At 29.6% G+C, this 20,391-nt stretch overlaps 2 protein-coding genes across 3 annotated transcripts in view; one reads left to right on the forward strand and one right to left on the reverse strand.

Moving 5' to 3' along the window:
- Window positions 1–1,103: 1,103 nt before the first annotated feature.
- On the reverse strand, window positions 1,104–6,485 carry LOC100649421 (40S ribosomal protein S6). 2 transcript variants are annotated; one of them, XM_048410264.1, is made up of 5 exons: window positions 6,344–6,485; window positions 3,353–3,557; window positions 3,142–3,287; window positions 1,527–1,727; window positions 1,104–1,425 (listed from the first exon to the last, which is right to left on the reverse strand). In XM_048410264.1, exons 1-5 carry the CDS (start codon window positions 6,347–6,349, stop codon window positions 1,228–1,230), a joined length of 756 nt encoding a protein of 251 aa, XP_048266221.1. In that variant the 5' UTR covers window positions 6,350–6,485; the 3' UTR covers window positions 1,104–1,227. The 2 variants fall into 2 exon arrangements, with proteins under 2 accessions (XP_048266221.1, XP_048266222.1); XM_048410265.1 differs by lacking the exon at window positions 6,344–6,485 and adding an exon at window positions 6,051–6,295.
- A 432-nt stretch (window positions 6,486–6,917) lies between these two features.
- LOC125385978 overlaps window positions 6,918–20,391 on the forward strand; it is a gene marked incomplete at its 3' end in the record, with an annotated part of 48,768 nt that continues 35,294 nt past the window's right edge. Inside the window, 15 exon segments of the mRNA XM_048410263.1 lie at window positions 6,918–7,124; window positions 7,216–7,342; window positions 7,546–7,646; window positions 7,737–7,850; window positions 7,932–8,257; window positions 8,260–8,337; window positions 8,421–8,684; window positions 8,759–8,914; window positions 9,033–9,073; window positions 9,178–9,360; window positions 9,434–9,545; window positions 9,618–9,838; window positions 9,918–10,082; window positions 10,227–10,419; window positions 10,493–10,730. Coding sequence (XP_048266220.1) covers window positions 7,220–7,342; window positions 7,546–7,646; window positions 7,737–7,850; window positions 7,932–8,257; window positions 8,260–8,337; window positions 8,421–8,684; window positions 8,759–8,914; window positions 9,033–9,073; window positions 9,178–9,360; window positions 9,434–9,545; window positions 9,618–9,838; window positions 9,918–10,082; window positions 10,227–10,419; window positions 10,493–10,730 — 2,315 coding nt within the window.

Consider the following 20,391-nt stretch of genomic DNA (forward strand, 5'->3'; position numbering starts at 1 on the left):
ATCTGATCGCCACGGTGACCGCCAAGAACGAGAGCTGGAATAAATCCAGGCAATTCTGCAAGACCGTCATGTGTCACAGGAGGGTGACAGCGAGGGCCTGGGAAGAGGCAAGGAGGAGAACGAGTGAAACAACAACTACGCGGAGCAATGAAGGCAAGAATACAAAAGAACGAAAAACCGCAGAAGGAGATCAGCCCAGTATCCTGAACTGGCTGAGAAGATGACATGAGCAGTAACTGCCCGAAGAGGTAGATACAACGGGGCGCGAAAGGACAACCCTGATGACTGCCGACAGGTTTTACCGGGGTTGTCTGCCCTCAAAGCGGAGGAAGAAGGAGGAGGGGTTTTTAGTGGGTATGGCAACGACATCCGACCGACTCCCACATAACCCAGTGACGCGGGTTACGGGGCATGCGTAATAGCATTTTCCCCTCCTCACGCAAAAAAAAAAAGAGTGATGTAGCCATCGCAAAGTTCATGGGCATCACCACCAGCACGTCATACTAAAGAGAGGAACAGAGTCCTACGACCGTACACGGAACGCCCTGCACCGTACCGAGAGGTATCCATGACCATATCGAAGACATCGCACAACATCTGCAAGGATAGGACAACAATCGGCTGACGCTTTACCACGTTAAGATCTATAATGTTATCTCTGGTAAGGGGGTATTGTAGCGGCACTCGACAACAAATACCGCTACTCGACACTAACTAAGCAACCAACTCTAGGTTTCGAACGTTCGGGACCCGGGTTCGATTCCCGGCGCCCGTGATCCTATTTTTCTTCCACGCATCAAAATGGAAGAATAATTAGCATTATCCCAGCAGCGACATCTACAGCCGGCAATTACTACTATCACGGACAACATATACCACCTCTACAATACTAATTAAGAATAATATTAAAATAACCATTGATGTTGATGATGACCTCTATAATTCCACCTTAATCATTTCAGAAACTTTAAAAATTACTAATTGCTTCAAATGATAAGCTTCTACCTTACGTATATGCTGTATAAATTTAGACGAGTATAATAGTGTATATATGAACATTACGAATATGGAACATGTAAGTGATATTACAAAAAGACAAGATATTACAAAAAAAATATAAATATTTATTAGGCTTATATACAGCTAATATTTAATAGGTTTATATACAACATATTTGTACACAATTTGTTAGTTTCATATTGTATTGGACGGTATCATTGTAGTCTTTTACTTTTGAATGGCGGGTGCAGACTGACTGCCCGATTTGGAATCTCGTATAGAAGCACTACGTCTTCGCTTTAGTTCTTCTTGATGTCTATTCTTAGCTTCCTTTTGCCGTTGTGCTAACAGCTTCGCATATTCTGCTGCTTGTTGCTTGCGAGCCAAGCAACGCTTCGTCTTTAGAGCCAGTCTATGCCTCTTTCTCTATATAAACATATTTTTATTTTACTATAAACTCCATACTTTTGGAAAATTTTAACTGAAACAAAACAACAATATAAATATAGATACATATATGTACAAACCTGGAGTGTAAGTGGGGTAATAAGACGTTGAATTTTAGGGGCTTTCGACCGCTGTGGTTTGCCCTCTTTTTGAATTGGTCGTTTCACAACGAATCGACGGACATCATCTTCCTTCGATAAGTTAAATAGTTTGCGAATTTTGCTCGCTCTCTTGGGTCCTAAACGGCGTGGGACTTCCTTGTCAGTTAAATCCGGGATATCCTGTAAGAATTTAATCAACTTATACATTAAATGCTTCTTAGCATTAAAAATGTTCTTTAACACGTTCACGTGGGCGTTGCTATTTGTATTTCTCGCCGTGGGGCAGCACTCGTATGGATTATTATTTGAAGGCCACATGCAATTCATAGATAGCTGTTATACGAGTGTGCCCTTGGTTGAAGAAAAAAACTTTGGCAGAAAAAAACATTTATTTGTGGTACTGTAAAAATAAACAAAAAATGTTTACCGCCACAAACGATACAAAAACAAAAACGGGGCCACATTGTGAGTTTTGAAAATCGTAGCAGAGTTAAATTTTTTAAATGGATTGACAAAAGACCAGTTTATATGTTTACTACTTCCAAGAATCACATGTGTACAATTATTCAAGGAAAAAATGATGAAGTAAAGTCTGATATTTTTTTATAACGATGCAAAAAGGGGTGATGACTTATCCTATCAAATGACATCGTACTGTAGTTATTTACGGAAAACCGTTAAATGGTACAAAAAAATTATTATACAATTAATATGAGGGACTTGCCTCATAATTCCGTGGTACATATATCAAAGATAATGTAATAAAGATATTAATATTTTGCAATTTAGAGAAAAAATTATTGTTCATCTTTGACCAATAATCACCACATTGCAGAAATGGCTATTGAAAAGCAAATACCTTCACAAAATGTTCACATTTTCTCCATTCACATAAAGGATCTGTAAGAAAGTCAAGAAAAAGAAGTAAGGAACGTTATAAATGCTTATATAAAAAAAATTAGAGATTATGCCATGAAAAAAAACTAAAAAAATTACGATATACTGCAATCATTGTGAGAGCCAGCCAGCACTTTGTTTCAAGTGCGTTTAAAAATTGCAAATAGAAATAAATAAACAATTAAGGTAAGGTAATTATAATATTGAATTGCTGTGTTTACTATCGAATTTTTGTTTTGTATGTTTATAATATTGAGATGAAATAAAATAAATCCTACTTCTTTTTCATTTAATAGACGTCAAATTTCCATTTAAATTTTCAAATATTTCAAATGGCGATTTTTTCTAGTTACTAAACGAACTACATTTTTGATGGTACGCACCATCTGATAGAACATTCAAGTGTGAGTCAAGTGTACGCTGCCTGATGCGAGACTCAAGCGCGAGCCACCGGTGATACGCGCCGGCGTGAACGTGTTAATAACTTAACTCACTGATCATTACATCCACAGATATGTTGACTTTTAGTGTATCGCTTGTACACTGAGAAAAAGTGTAAATTACATAACACAGTCTCCCAAATCAAAACACTATAGTTAATCTTCCATGTTTACGATAGTATCATAAGATAATAAGACAATTCTAAGATACACCCTGAAACATGGATAATAGATAGAAAGTACAGTCAAATTAATACCTTTTCTCCTTTTTTGACAATGACGAGAGCGAGTACTGAAAGGTTGGAATCGACTATGCATCCATGGACAGATTTACGTTTACGCTCACCATCACGTCTAGGTCTGTAGCATGAATGTCCTTTTGAGAGCAATAAACGTACGCGCCCTAGTTACAGGAATTTTTAAAAAATTAAAATCAAACGAAATTAGAATAAAAAATGCTTGTGTTACCATTAGTCAGAACGCCCTGTTTCATAGGAAATCCTTGTTTATCATTGCCGCCGGAGATACGAACGACATATCCCTTCCATTCGTTACCGAGAGCATCAGCCTCTACTTCTGCGCCCATACGCTTTTCATAAAAAATTCTCAGCTTATGTTCATCGGAGATTTCAAACAGTTTTTGACATCCTGTTGCAGGATACGATACGTTCAACTAAAAAACACAAATATTATACAGCATATGCAAAGATTTATCAGCTTTTGCCAGTTTATTTAATGTACGTAATCAAACAAAAATGTTATATATACATAGCCATATAAAGCTTTATTAAAAAGTTAAAACAAAAATTCAAAATACAAGGGGACTAGTAAGAAACTCGTTATCACTATGCTATAAAATAACAGTAGATACAGCACCTTGTAATAAGGCTTCAATTGATTTATACTTATGAAGCATTTTTTGCTTGATAATAGCCATAAAATATATTCACAAAGGTCGGCTGTTTATACTTGTAGAGTGAAATATAGGTTAAACGTCTAAGACATTTTAATGAGGTTATGCTTACTTTCGTAGTATAATAATGAAAATTGTAAATCTTAATGCTCTATATGAAGAAAATTTAGCCTCTTGCCTTATGATTTAAGTTCCAATAGTGTGTGCCATAAACAACAAGATCAGTCACATGTCAAACCAATTTATGATTTGGCTGAGTGTTCGTGTCTTTTTGTAAATGCATGTGTACAGGCACAATTAATTTTACTTTGCAGGATGTTTGATAAATAAATACTACCAACTGATCATTGAACAAGTAAGATTTATTATCTTGAAGTCAATAATAAATCTAATAAATCAATAACATTTTTATTACAATTTCTAAAAAAACATATTTTAAATTATGAACGTCTTGAAAAAATTTACAAAAATTTAATAATCTTCAATCGTGTGATATCTTTCAAAGCGTATTGGTACATGTAATGCAACTTTACATCTTTTGCACTCTCACGTTGTTTCACTACGTTTTTTATGTTTTGTGCATGCTTTACAAGCTCTTGGTGGCTTTGATTTCGATGGTGTTGGATCTATATGCTTGGGAAAATGACCCCAATGTTTTCCATGCAGTCTCTTTGGTAAATCTCCATTCGATAATCGTCCTTTTCGTATATATTCTGGTAATGGTACATTTTTTTAGTAATGATTGGGCTATTTCAATTCTATATTCAGCATAAGTCTGTTTTTTGTGAGTATTTATTTTGTTGAATAAAATGTACGAGTTAAACAGAGCAATATCAAAGCGGTAAAAGAAAACTTTTCGGTATCCTTTCATACATTTCCTCATCACAGGGAAGCATGCTAGCATTCGGTCTTGCCGGTCAATTCCTATCATTCTGCTATTTTGTGTTTTGAAGAAAGAATATAAATGTCTCGTATATCCTTCCATTTTAATGCCATTATTCCATTGCAGCTTCTCATTATATATTCACCCTTTTTTAATTTTACTTTATAAAAATCTTTTGGCATATTATTTCTGTTCCAGTGCACTGTTCCAACAACATTAGTTTTATTGTTAATTAAAGTTTTAAACAGTTTTGGAGAACAATTGTTTAAATATAAAGTATGTCCTTTATGTAATATTGACTGTGATAGCTCTTTGACAACACTTTCAAATGCACTGTTACCAGAATTTATTTTATCACTACCAGTGTATATTTTAAGGTCATAGCAATAACCTGATTTTGACTCACATAATTTATAAAATTTTATACCAAATCTTACCCCTTCTGATGGATTAAATTGTTTATAGGATAAGCGTCCCTTATATTTCATCAATGATTCATTGATAGTAATGTTCTCTTGCATTGTATATACTTCTTTAAATCTTTGATTCAAAAAGTTTATCACAGGTTTTATTTTACATAATTTATCTGTATTGTTAGCCAAATTGTTATCTGCAAAATGCAAACATTTAGTTATTTGCAGAAATCTTTTGAACGGCATTGTTTTTCAGAAAATTGGAGTTTTTATAACTGCTTTCTTAGACCAATTCATTTGAATTGTTGGTTTTTTAACTTCAGCCATTATTATACATAGTGCAAAATATATTTTGATTTCACCACAGTCTATAGGAAACCAAGTTTTATCTATTTTTAGTCTTTTATTTTCATTGTTCATTATTTGGTTTGCGTATCGATTCGTCTCCATGACAATATTTTCCCAAAATATATTATCAAATATTATATTAAAAAAGTCTAATTCTTTTTTGTTTTCACCTAACTGACTCAAAATTGCCACTTTTATGCCAGGAATTTCTGTATAATTCCAGATTTTTGGATCATTAGTTTCTTCTTTCCAAATCCATAGCTCTGATTGTTGATGATTACTGTGGTCTTCATCGTCGGTATCATCTTCAATAATCAGTCGCTTACAACGTTTTCGTACAGGAAGTGAAATATCACTACTGTCACTATCATTATTTAAAATATCTATCAAATCACTTTTTGCAATGTTAGCTGAATTTACAATGTTCCCAACAACGCTTAATATTCTTTTTGAAGTCATTTTTGAGAATAAATTTCTAATATTTTTCAAGAAAATATATTTGCATATCCGAATGCGGCCAAGAAAATTAGTAAGTATTTGTCGCGTGTAGCCCCAAGAACGTACCACGTCTTTCACACGTATTATTTACTTTTGGTCCGAATGACTTACCATGTCTCTCACACGTGTTATTTATATTTGGCCCGATCGACGTACCATATCTCTCGCACGATATTGTAGGATAAGGGGTTAAGTATTCTACATTTGGATATGACTTGCTTCATGCTACTTATGCCGAAGATAAATGAAATAAGTCTTATTTTAACATTGGTTAGGTATACAGATAAACGAATGTTTCATAAATTATATATATCTAAAATTACTTATAGCATTTCAATATATAAATTTTTATAGTAACTGTTTGTAATATTTGTTAGATTTTGAAATTATTATTGGATACGTACCTTCATTGTGAGAAGTATCAAGCAATGCAGCGAGCTATAAACAGAAAGACCGTATATCGCACAAGCGGACACTGAATGCGTAGTAGAGTGCGTGCACCGGATATCCGGTTTAAGTCCAATGAAATTTTAAAGCGAAAATAGCAATAAACAAACTCCTTATAAATCTGTAAACAAATCATATTGATACTTATGTTTTCATAGAAATTATAGCTTAAATTTTTAGTAGTAAATTAATTCATCAACGAATTACATTTCTCTGACAAACAGATGTGAAGAAAATTAATAACATTTCTTTCAAATATTTCAAATCACTAATGTATATGTACATATTTTATTATATAGAAAATATATAAACGCAAGAAGAAACATTATTGTTTCTTTATCTTTAAAAGATAAGTAAATATTGAAACATATTCTATCAACAGTATTATTTATACTGTTGTCTATTAGAAAGAACTAGTTTTTAGTTCTGGGATAGCTCTTTGGAAATATTAGAATTTTTGCTTAAATACATGAGTAAATAACATTATCATAATAGGTTGATCATACCTTATACGATATATGAATAATGGATAAATAAATCTAGACTAGAATCGCGTTTTACGAGTAATAAGGTGGTTTACACTATAACAATAACTGTCATTTTGTAGAAAGAGACGAAAGCAGGAGGGGGGCAGCGTTCTGAAATGCCGACTTGCGGGCGTGTGTGACATTTTGATGTAGAGTGTCTTTGATGATTTTCGTCATGTATTGATTTAATACATAGATATTTCCGAAAAAAGTTAAGTTTAGTCGATCTTTTCAGAGGAAAACAAATAACAATGAGCTATTTGAATTTAATGTAAAACATTGAATATATTAATTTTTTGTAGGAAGATGGATGTCGCAGTGATAGAAGTCCTTCAACAAGCGGGTAGTCAGGATCCCACTATTTTGAAACCAGCTGAACAAACTCTAAAACAATGGGAAACTGAAAGGGGATTCTACACTGCGTTATATGTAAGTTGCATGAATAAATGTAAAATAAATTTGATTAGATTGTAAGGAGGTAAAAATTTATTCCTGATCATTTTTATTTTAACTAGCATATATAAGCATATACTATTTGCTTATGTACGTAAGATTATTTTAGGTTATTTATTTTCATTACTAACGAAAGTCTAATTATTATATTGTGAGTAAAATATTAATAATTATTTCAGAATGTGTTTTCTAATCATTCCTTGAGTATCAATATTAGATGGATGGCTATTTTATGTTTCAAAAATGGTGTTGATAAATATTGGAGAAAAAATGCTCCAAAGTAAGTATTCTTTAACGCAATCAAATTTGGCTAATAGTATTAACATCTTAATGTAAATTAATTAATAAATAACATGCATTATTACTACAGTGGAATTGCAGATGACGAAAAGGAATTTCTTAGACAACGTTTAATAGTAAACTTTGAAGAACCTGTAAATCAGTTAGCTATCCAATTGGCAGCTCTCATTGCTAAAATTGCAAGGTAATTGATATTGATTAAATAATTTGCGTTTATTTTTCTCTCTGATTCATAAAATAAGTTAAACGAAATAATGTTGTGCAGATATGATTGGCCTAGAGAATGGCGGTCATTAATTCCAACCTTATTGGATGTTATAAGAGGACAAAATCCTTTGGCCCAGCATCGGGCACTGTTAATATTACATCATGTTGTTAAGTGTTTAGCCTCTAAACGTTTAGTTCCTGACAGACGACTCTTCCAAGAATTAACCAGTAGTGTGTTCAGTTTTATTCTGAATGTGTGGAATACTTACACAGAATCTTTTCTTATAATGGCATCAAATGGGGCAGACACAAATCAGATACAGGAAGCTTTGGAAAAAGCGTTACTTCTATTGAGAATTCTTAGAACACTTATTGTAATGGGTTTAATAAACCTTCAGAATCCCATGATGCTATGTCATTCTTGGAAATTGTTTTTGAACGTGCAAGAACTTGTCTTGAATGTCGTTAGTATATTTCTCCTCTGATACTACCCTTAATATCAGTTATATATTTGTCTCTCTTAATAATGATTTTTATATAATTCTAGGAAAGACATTAATTTCAAGAGGTATACAGATGGAAGTATGCGATAAATTTATAATTCATTTAACTAAAGTATTAATAGGAGTATTAGAAATGCATCCATTTTGCTATGTAGAACTAATACCAACATCATTAGAATTTTCTGTTTTTTATTGTTTCACTGAAGCTGGTCAAGCCCTAGCTTTTGAAAGATTTGTTATACAGTGTTTAAATTTAATGAAAGGCATTTTATTATCTACATACTATAAACCAGCTAAAGTTCTCAAAGGTATATATGATGGATAATGGTATTTTGTAAATTTATGGGTGTGATTTATTAAGCTTGAAAATTTGTTAATACAGATACGAAAAATCCTTTAACGTTGAGAGCAAATCAATTGAGACAAGAATTTTTCACACCTGAAACATTAGCAGAAATTTGTTCAAGGCTGGTAACACATTATTTTCTTTTAACACCTGCTGAATTGGAATTATGGGATACAGATCCAGAAAGTTTTGGTAAATATTTGTATACATACATACATATATATATATATTATGTATATATATAAACATTGTACGTACATATATATATGTATGTAGAATGTTTTATATTTCTTATTTATACTGTTTTCAGTTGTCGATGATGGCGGTGAATCATGGAAATATAGCTTAAGGGTAAATATTTTATAGCCAACTATTTACAAATATTTATAAATGTATTATAATTGTAAAATTATACATTTTTATTTACTTTATAATTAATATTTTATTTTCTTTAGCCTTGTACGGAGTGTCTGTTTGTAGTAATTTTCCATCATTTTGGAGAAGTTCTTGTACCAGTTTTAGTTGAATTAATGCAAAGACATCATCAACCAGTTGACCCGAATAATTTGCATGCTATTCTAGTAAAAGATGCAGTATATAATGCAGTTGGTTTGGCTGCATTTGATTTATACGATGAGGTAAGAACAAAATATCACAAAAAAATCAGTGTAAATAGTCAGTCATCCAGTTTATCACGCTTCTATTTACTAGGTAAATTTTGATCAATGGTTTTCAACTACCTTAAAAGAAGAGTTGAAAATTCGAAGTAACAATTATAGAATTATTAGAAGACGAGTATGTTGGCTTATTGGGCGCTGGACAAGTAAGTAAAGTGCAGCTTTTTAAACAAGTAGGATTTATTATGTAATAATCTTGTATTGTAATAAAATTGCAGCTGTTAAGTTAAGTACAGAGTTAAGACCAGAATTATACAAACTTATGGTTGAAGTTTTGAGTCCTGAAGAAGATCTGGGTATTCGCTTAGCAGCAAGCGATGCTTTAAAACTTGCGATAGATGATTTTCAATTTAATCCGGAAGAATTCTCGCCATATTTAGAACCAGCATTCTCTTTATTATTTTCGCTCCTAAAAGAAGTAAAAGAATGTGATACCAAGGTATGTATGTATATACTGTTATATGTTACTTTTAAAATATTGTTGTAGTTCGCAAAAACATATTTTAAATAATTTTCAGATGTATGTGTTATACGTGTTATCATTTATGATTGAACATGCTGGTAGTGAAATAAACCCACTTGTTGGAGCCCTCAGTTCATATTTGCCAGCACTTTGGCAAGAATGTGAAGAACATAATATGCTAAGATGTGCTATAATTTCAACACTTGTACATCTGGAAAAGGTACATATTTTTTATATTGTTTAATGAATTAAACTATATTAATATAAATCAAATTATTAATTTTGATATTGATAAATCAAATATATAACTCAATGATTTTATTAAAAATTTTAAATAATAGATAATATTTGAATTATTTTTTAGGCTTTAGGTTCTGAAAGCGTCCTTATAGAACCACTAGTAGTAGGTGTTATTGCATTAAGTTGTGACGTCAATCAAAATTGTCACGTTTATTTGTTAGAAGATGGCTTGCGATTACGGTTAGCTTTACTGCAAAATGCAGCTGCGCCAACATTGGCTATAACGGAACTGACTAAAAATTTGCCTGCTGTATTAGGTTAGTAAATAATTCTATTTGACTATGATTCTTATAAACATGCAGAAAATTTGATGATCTTTATATTTTTCAGAAAAATCATTTGAACATTTAAAATTATGTTTGTATATAGTTCAAGCATATGTAATATTAAGTCCCCAAGAATTTTTAAGTCAAAGAGGAGCGATTATAATCGAAACACTTAGGCCACTTTTAGGAGATTTGAACTCGGAAGGAGTTGTAATGATAATGACAGTGTTTGAAATGTGTTTATGTGCTTCACCTCGGCAAAGTGCAAAACTTATTAAACCTGTTTTGATAACTATATTTGAGTGAGTATAGTTGCTTCAGTATGTTATAACAAGTTATGCACATTAATATTTCTTTGAATTTTGATAGAAATATGTATAAGGAAGAAGAAGTTACGATGACAATGACTATGTATTTATCTATCGTGGCAACAGAACGTTATACGTTATGTCGTAACAGTATATAACGTTATACGTTATATCGTAATACTATATAGCTCTATACGTTATATCTTAATACTATATAGCTCTATACGTTATATCGTAATACTATATAACGTTATACGTTGTAACTGTATACTACATAACGTTATACGTTATATCGTAATATTATATAATGTTATACGTTATATCGCAATACTATATAACGTAATACGTTCTAACGGTATACTACATAACGTTATACTTTATATTGTAATAGTATATAACGCTATACGCTATATCGTAATGCTATACAGCGTTATACGTAATACCGTAATACTATATAACGTTATACGTTATCTCTTAATATTGTATAACGCTATACGTTATAACATAATACTATATAACGTTATACGTTATATCGTAATACTATATAGCGCTATACGTTATATCGTAACAGTACATAACGTTATACGTTATATAGAAGTACTATACAACGTTATACGTTATATCGTAATTCTATACAGCGTTATACGTTCTATCGTAATATTGTCTGACGTTATACGTTATATCTTAATAGTGTATAACGTGGCACGTTGTAACATATTACTATATAAAGTTATACGTTATATCGTATTACTATATAACGTTATGCGTTCTATCCTAATACTATACAACGTTACACGTTACATCGTAATACTATAGGACGTTATACGTTGTATCGTAATATTATATAACGTTATACGTTATAACACAATGCTATATAACGTTATGTGTTATATCGTAATACTACATAACGTTATACGATATATCGTAATAGTATGTAACGTTATACGTTATATCGTAATACTATATAGCGTTATACGTTATATCGTAATACTATATAACGTTATACGTTGTAACCGTCTACTACGTAACGTTATACTTTATATAGTAATACTATATAACGTTATGCGTTATATCCTAATACAATACAACGTTATACGTTATATCGTAATACTATAGAACGTTATACGTTGTATCGTAATATTATATAACGTTATACGTTATAACACAATGCTATATAACGTTATGTGTTATATCGTAATACTACATAACGTTATACGATATATCGTAATAGTATGTAACGTTATACGTTATATCGTAATGCTATACAGCGTTATACGTTATATCGTAATACTATATAACGTTATACGTTGTAACCGTCTACCACGTAACGTTATACTTTATATAGTAATACTATATAACGTTATGCGTTATATCCTAATACTATACAACGTTATACGTTACATCGTAATACTATAGAACGTTATACGTTATATCGTAATATTATATAGCGTTATGCGTTATATCCTAATACTATACAACGATATACGTTACATCGTAATACTATAGAACGTTATACGTTACATCGTAATATTATATAACGTTATACGTTATATCGTAATACTATATAACGTTATACGTTATATCGTAATACTATATAGCTCTATACGTTATATCGTAATACTATATAGCTCTATACGTTATATCGTAATACTATATAACGTTATACGTTATATCGTAATAATATAGAACGTTATACGTAGTAACTGCATACTGCATAACGTTATACGTTATATCGTAATGTTATATAACGTTATACGTTATATCGTAATACTATATAACGTTATGCGTTGTAACGGTATACTACATAACGTTATACGTTATATCATAATATTATATTACGTTATACGTTATATCGTAATACTATGTAACGTTATACGTTGTAACGGTATACTACATAACGTTATACGTTATATAGTAATAGTATATTACGTTATACGTTATATCGTAATACTATATAACGTTAGACGTTATATCGTAATACTATATAACGTTATGCGTTGTAACGTTATACTACATAACGTTACACGTTGTAACGGTATACTACATAACGTTATACGTTACATAGTAATATTATATAACGTTATATCGTAATATTATAATAACATTATATCGTAATAGTATATAACGCTATACGCTATATCGTAATGCTATACAGCGTCATACGTTATATCCTAATACTATATAACGTTATACGTTATATCTTAATATTGTATTACGTTATACGTTATAACATAATACTATATAACGTTATACGTTATATCGTAATACTATATAGCGCTATAAGTTATATCGTAATACTATATAACGTTATACGTTATATCGTAATGCTATACAGCGTTATACGTTCTATCGCAATATTGTCTAACGTTATACGTTATATCGTAATACTACATATCGTTATACGTTATATCGTAATACTATATAGCTCTATACGTTATATCGTAATACTATATAGCTCTATACGTTATATCGTAATACTATATAACGTTATACGTTATATCGTAATAATATAGAACGTTATACGTAGTAACTGCATACTACATAACGTTATACGTTATATCGTAATGTGATATAACGTTATACGTTATATTGTAATACTATATAACGTTATACGTTGTAACGGTATACTACATAACGTTATACGTTATATCATAATATTATATAACGTTATACGTTATATCGTAATACTATGTAACGTTATACGTTGTAACGGTATACTACATAACGTTATACGTTATATCGTAATACTATATAGCTCTATACGTTATATCGTAATACTATATAGCTCTATACGTTATATCGTAATACTATATAACGTTATACGTTATATCGTAATAATATAGAACGTTATGCGTAGTAACTGCATACTACATAACGTTATACGTTATATTGTAATACTATATAACGTTATACGTTGTAACGGTATACTACATAACGTTATACGTTATATCGTAATAGTATATAACGTTATACGTTATATCGTAATAGTATATAACGTTATACGTTCTAACGTAATACTTTATAGCATTATAAGTTATATCGTAATAGTATAGCGTTATACGTTATGTCGTAATACTATATAATTTTATACGTTGTAACGGTATACTACATAACGTTTTACGTTTTATTGTAATGGTATATGACGTTATACGTTATATCGCAATGATATATAACGTTCTAAGTTATATCGAAATACTATACAACGTTATACGTTATATCGTTATGTGATATAACGTTATACGTTATATTGTAATACTATATAACGTTGTACGTTGTAACTGTATACTACAAAACGTTATACGTTATATCGTAATATTATTTAACATTATACGTTATATCGTAATATTATTTAACATTATACGTTATATCGTAATACTGTATAACGTTATACGATATGTCGTAATACTATAAAACGTTATACGTTATATCGTAATACTATATAGCATTATACGTTATATCGTAATAGTATAGCGTTATACGTTATGTCGTAATACTGTATAACGTTATACGTTTTAAAGGTATACTACATATCGTTATACTTTATATCGCAATACTATACAACGTTATGCGTTATATCGTAATACTATAGAACGTTATACGTTATATCGTAATACTATGTAACGTTATACGTTGTAACTGTATACTACATAACGTTATACGTTATATCGTAATACTATACAACATTATACGTTATATCGTAATAGTATAGGGTCATACGTTATGTCGTAATAATATACAACGTTATGCGTTGTAACGGTTTACTACATAACGATATACGTTATATCGTAATAGTATATAACGTTATATCGTAATACTATATTACGTTATACGTTATATCTTAATAGTGTATAACGTTATACGTTATGTCGTAATAATATATAACGTTATGCGTTGTAACGGTATACTACATAACTTTATACGTTATAACATAATACTATATAACGTTATACATTGTAACGGTATACTACATAACGTTATACGTTATATAGTAATATTATATAACGTTATATCGTAATTGAATATAACGCTATACGTTATATCGTAATGCTATACAGCGTTATACGTTATATCGTAATACTATATGACGTTAAACGTTATATCGTAATACTACATAACGTTATATGATATATCGTAATAGTATGTAATGTTATAAGTTGTAACGGTATACTACATAACGTTATACTTTATATCGTAATACTATACAACATTATACGTTATATCGTAATACTATATAGCGTTATACGTTATGTGGTAATACTATATAAAGTTATACGTTATATGGTAATACTGTAGAACGTTATACGTTATATCGTAATACTATATACCGTTATACGTTGTAGCGGTATACTGCATAACGTTATACGTTACGTCGTAATACTATATAACGTTATACGTTGTAACGGTATACTACATAACATTATATTTTATATCGTAGTACTATACAACGTTATACGTTATATCGTAATACTATAGAACGTTATACGTTATATCGTAATATTATATAATGTTATTAGTTATATCGTAATGCTATGCAGCGTTATACAATATATCGTAATACTATATAACGTTATACGTTATATCGTAATATTATATAATGTTTTTAGTTATATCGTAATGCTATGCAGCGTTATACAATGTATCGTAATACTATATAATGTTATACGTTGTAACGGTATACTACATAACGTTATACTTTATATTGTAATAGTATATAACGTTATAAGTTATATCCTAATACTATATAACGTTATAAGTTATATCCTAATACTATATAACGTTATACGTTATATCATAATATTATATAACGTTATACGTTATGTCGTAATACTATGTAACTTTAAACGTTATATCGTAATACTATATAACGTTATACGTTATGTCGTAACAGTATATAACGTTATACGTTATATCGTAATATTATATAATGTTATTAGTTATATTGTCATGCTATGCAGCGTTATACAATATATCGTAACAGTATATAATGTTATACGTTCTAACGGTATACTACATAACGTTATACTTTATATTGTAATACTATATAACGTTATACATTCTATCGTAATACTATATAACGTTATACGTTATATCTAAATACTATACAACGTTATACGTTATATCGTAATACTATGTAACGTTATACGTAGTAACTGCATACTACAAAGCGTTACACGTTATATCGTAATACTATATAACGTTATACATTATATCGTAATACTATATAACGTTATACGTTATATCGAAATACTATACAACGTTATACTTTATATGGTAATACTATGTAGCGTTATACGTAGTAACTGCATACTACAAAACGTTACACGTTATATCGTAATGTTATATAACGTTATACGTTATATCGTAATACTATGTAACGTTATACGTTGTAACGGTATACTACATAACGTTATACGTTATATCGTAATGTTGTTTAACGTTATACGTTATATCGTAATACTATATAGCGTTATACGTTGTAACGGTATACAACATAACGTTATACTTTATATCTGAATGTTATATAACGTTATACGTTATATCGTAATGCTATACAGCGTTATACGTTATATCGTAATGCTATATAACGTTATACGTTGTATCGGTATACTACATAACGTTATACTTTATATAGTAATGCTATACAACGTTATGCGTTATATTCTAATACTATACAACGTTATACGTTACATCGTAATACTATAGAACGTTATACGTTTTATCGTAATATTATATAACGTTATACGTTATATCGCAATGATATATAACGTTCTAAGTTATATCGAAATACTATACAACGTTATACGTTATATCGTAATACTATATAACGTTATACGTTGTGACTGTATACTACATAACGTGATACGTTATATCGTAATATTTTTTAACGTTATACGTTATATCGTAATACTATACAACGTTATACGTTATATCGTAATACTATATAGCATTATACGTTATATCGTAATAATATAGCGTTATACGTTATGTCGTAATACTATAGCGTTATACGTTATGTCGTAATACTATATAACGTTATACATTATATCGTAATACTATATAACGTTATACGTTATATCTTAATACTATGTAACGTTATACGTTGTAACGGTATACTACATAACGTTATACGTTATACCGTAATGTTATATAACGTTATACGTTATATTGTAATGGTATATGACGTTATACGTTATATCGCAAAGATATATAACGTTCTAAGTTATATCGAAATACTATATAACGTTATACGTTATATCGTAATGTGATATAACGTTATACGTTATATTGTAATACTATATAACGTTATACGTTATGACTGTATACTACATAACGTTATACGTTATATCGTAATATTATTTAACATTATACGTTATATCGTAATAATATAGCGTTATACGTTATGTCGTAATACTATAGCGTTATACGTTATGTCGTAATACTATATAACGTTATACTTTATGTCGTAATACTATACAACGTTATACGTTATATCGTAATACTATGTAACGTTATACGTTGTAACTGCATACTACATAACGTTATACGTTATATCGTAATGTGATATAACGTTATACGTTATATTGTAATACTATATAACGTTATACGTTGTAACTGTATACCACATAACGTTATACTATATATCGTAATACTATACAACGTTCTACGTTATATCTTAATGCTATACAACTTTATACGTTACATCGTAATACTATAGAACGTTATACATAATATGGAAATATTATATAACGGCATACCTTATAACATAATGCTATATAACGTTATATGTTATATCGTAATACTACATAACGTTATACGTTATATCGTAATGTTATATAACGTTATACGTTATACCGTAATACTATATAACGTTATGCGTTGTAACGGTATACTACATAACGTTATCCGTTATATCATAATATTATATAACGTTATACGTTATATCGTAATACTATGTAACGTTATACGTTGTAACGGTATACTACATAACGTTATACGTTATATAGTAATAGTATGTTACGTTATACGTTATATCGTAATACTATATAACGTTATGCGTTGTAACGTTATACTACATAACGTTATACGTTGTAACGGTATACTACCTAACGTTATACGTTATATAGTAATATTATATAACGTTATATCGTAATATTATAATAACATTATATCGTAATAGTATATAACGCTATACGCTATATCGTAATGCTATACAGCGTTATACGTTATATCGTAATTCTATACAGCGTTATACGTTATATCGTAATAGTATATAACGTTATAAGATGTATCCTAATACTATATAACGTTAAACGTTATTACGTAATAGTATACAACTTTATACGTTATATGATAGTACTATATAACGTCATACGTTATTACGTAATAGTATATATCGCTATACGTTATATGGTAATAATATACAACGTTATACGTGATATGGTAATACTACATAACGCTATACGTTATTACGTAATAGTATATAACGTGATATGTTATTACGTAATAGTTTATAACGTGATACGTTATTACGTAATAGTATATACCGTTATACGTTATATGGCAATAATATACAACGTTATACGTAATATAGTGATACTATATAACGTTATAGGTTATTACGTAATAGTATATAACATTATGCGTTATTACGTAGTAGTATATAACGTGATACGTTATTTCGTAATAGTATATAACGTGATACGTTATTACGTAATAGTATATATCGCTATACGTTATATGGTATTAATATACAACGTTATACGTTATGTCGTAATACTATATAACGTTATACGTTGTAACCGTATACTACGTGACGTTATACTTTATATAGTAGTACTATATAACGTTATGCGTTATATCCTAATACTATACAACGTTATACGTTATATCGTAATACCATTTAGCATTATACGTTATATCGTAATAGTTTAGCGTTATACGTTATGTCGTAATACTATACAACGTTATACGTTATATCGTAATACTATGTAACGTTATACGTTGTAACGGTATACTACATAACGTTATACGTTATATCGTAATGTTATGTAACGTTATACGTTATATCGTAATACTATATAGCAGTATACGTTATATCGTAATAGTATAGCGTTATACCTTATATCGTAATACTATATAACGTTATACGTTATATCGTAATACCATGTAACGTTATACGTTGTAACTGTAGACTACATAACGTTATACGTTATATCGAAATACTATACAACGTTATACGTTATATCGTAATACCATGTAACGTTATACGTTGTAACTGTAGACTACATAACGTTATACGTTATATCGAAATACTATACAACGTTATACGTTATATTGTAATACTATATAACGTTACACGTTGTAGCTGTATACTACTTAACGTTATGCGTTATATCGTAATGTTATATAACGTTATACGTTATATTGTAATACTTTGTAACGTTATACGTTGTAACTGTATACTACATAACGTTATACGTTATATCGTAATATTATATGACGTTATATGTTATATCGTAATACTATATAACGTTATACGTTATGTCGTAATACTATACAACGTTATACGTTATATCGTAATACTATATAGCAGTATACGTTATATCGTAATAATATAGCGTTATACGTTATGTCGTAATACTATATAACGTTATACATTATATCGTAATACTATATAACGTTATACGTTATATCGAAATACTATACAACGTTATACGTTATATCGTAATACTATGTAACGTTATACGTAGTAACTGCACACTACATAACGTTATACATTATATCGTAACGTTATATAACGTTATACGTTATATTGTAATACTATATAACGTTGTACGTTTTAACTGTATACTACATAACGTTATACGTTATATCGTAATGTGATATAACGTTATACGTTATATTGTAATAGTATAGCGTTATACGTTATGTCGTAATACTATATAACGTTATACATTATATCGTAATACTATATAACGTTATACGTTATATCGAAATACTATACAACGTTATACGTTATATCGTAATACTATGTAACGTTATACGTAGTAACTGCATACTACAAAACGTTACACGTTATATCGTAATACTATATAGCATTATACGTTATATCGTAATAGTATAGCGTTATACGTTATATCGTAATACTATATAGCATTATACGTTATATCGTAATAGTATAGCGTTATACGTTATGTCGTAGTACTATATAACATTATACGTTATATCGAAATACTATACAACGTTATACGTTATATCGTAATACTATGTAGCGTTATACGTAGTAACTGCATACTACAAAACGTTACACGTTATATCGTAATGTTATATAACGTTATACGTTATATCGTAATACTATGTAACGTTATACGTTGTAACGGTATACTACATAACGTTATACGTTATATCGTAATGTTATTTATCGTTATACGTTATATCGTAATACTATATAGCGTTATACGTTGTACCGGTATACAACATAACGTTATACTTTATATCGGAATATTATATAACGTTATACGTTATATCGTAATGCTATACAGCGTTATACGTTATATCGTAATACTATGTAACGTTATACGTAGTAACTGCATACTACATAACGTTATACGTTATATCGTAATGTTATATAACGTTATACGTTATATCGTAATGT

Source organism: Bombus terrestris, chromosome 11, assembly GCF_910591885.1.
Source record: "Bombus terrestris chromosome 11, iyBomTerr1.2, whole genome shotgun sequence".
Lineage (NCBI taxonomy): Eukaryota > Metazoa > Arthropoda > Insecta > Hymenoptera > Apidae > Bombus > Bombus terrestris.

What these genes read in the sequence shown, in the direction of transcription:
- LOC100649421 (XM_048410264.1), bottom strand. An exon ending in ACAGGGCGTTCTGACTAATG is followed by an intron (nt 3,288 to 3,352) that starts GTAACACAAGCA and finishes TCCTGTAACTAG; the next exon opens with GGCGCGTACGTTTATTGCTC. An exon ending in TTACCCCACTTACACTCCAG is followed by an intron (nt 1,426 to 1,526) that starts GTTTGTACATAT and finishes ATGTTTATATAG; the next exon opens with AGAAAGAGGCATAGACTGGC.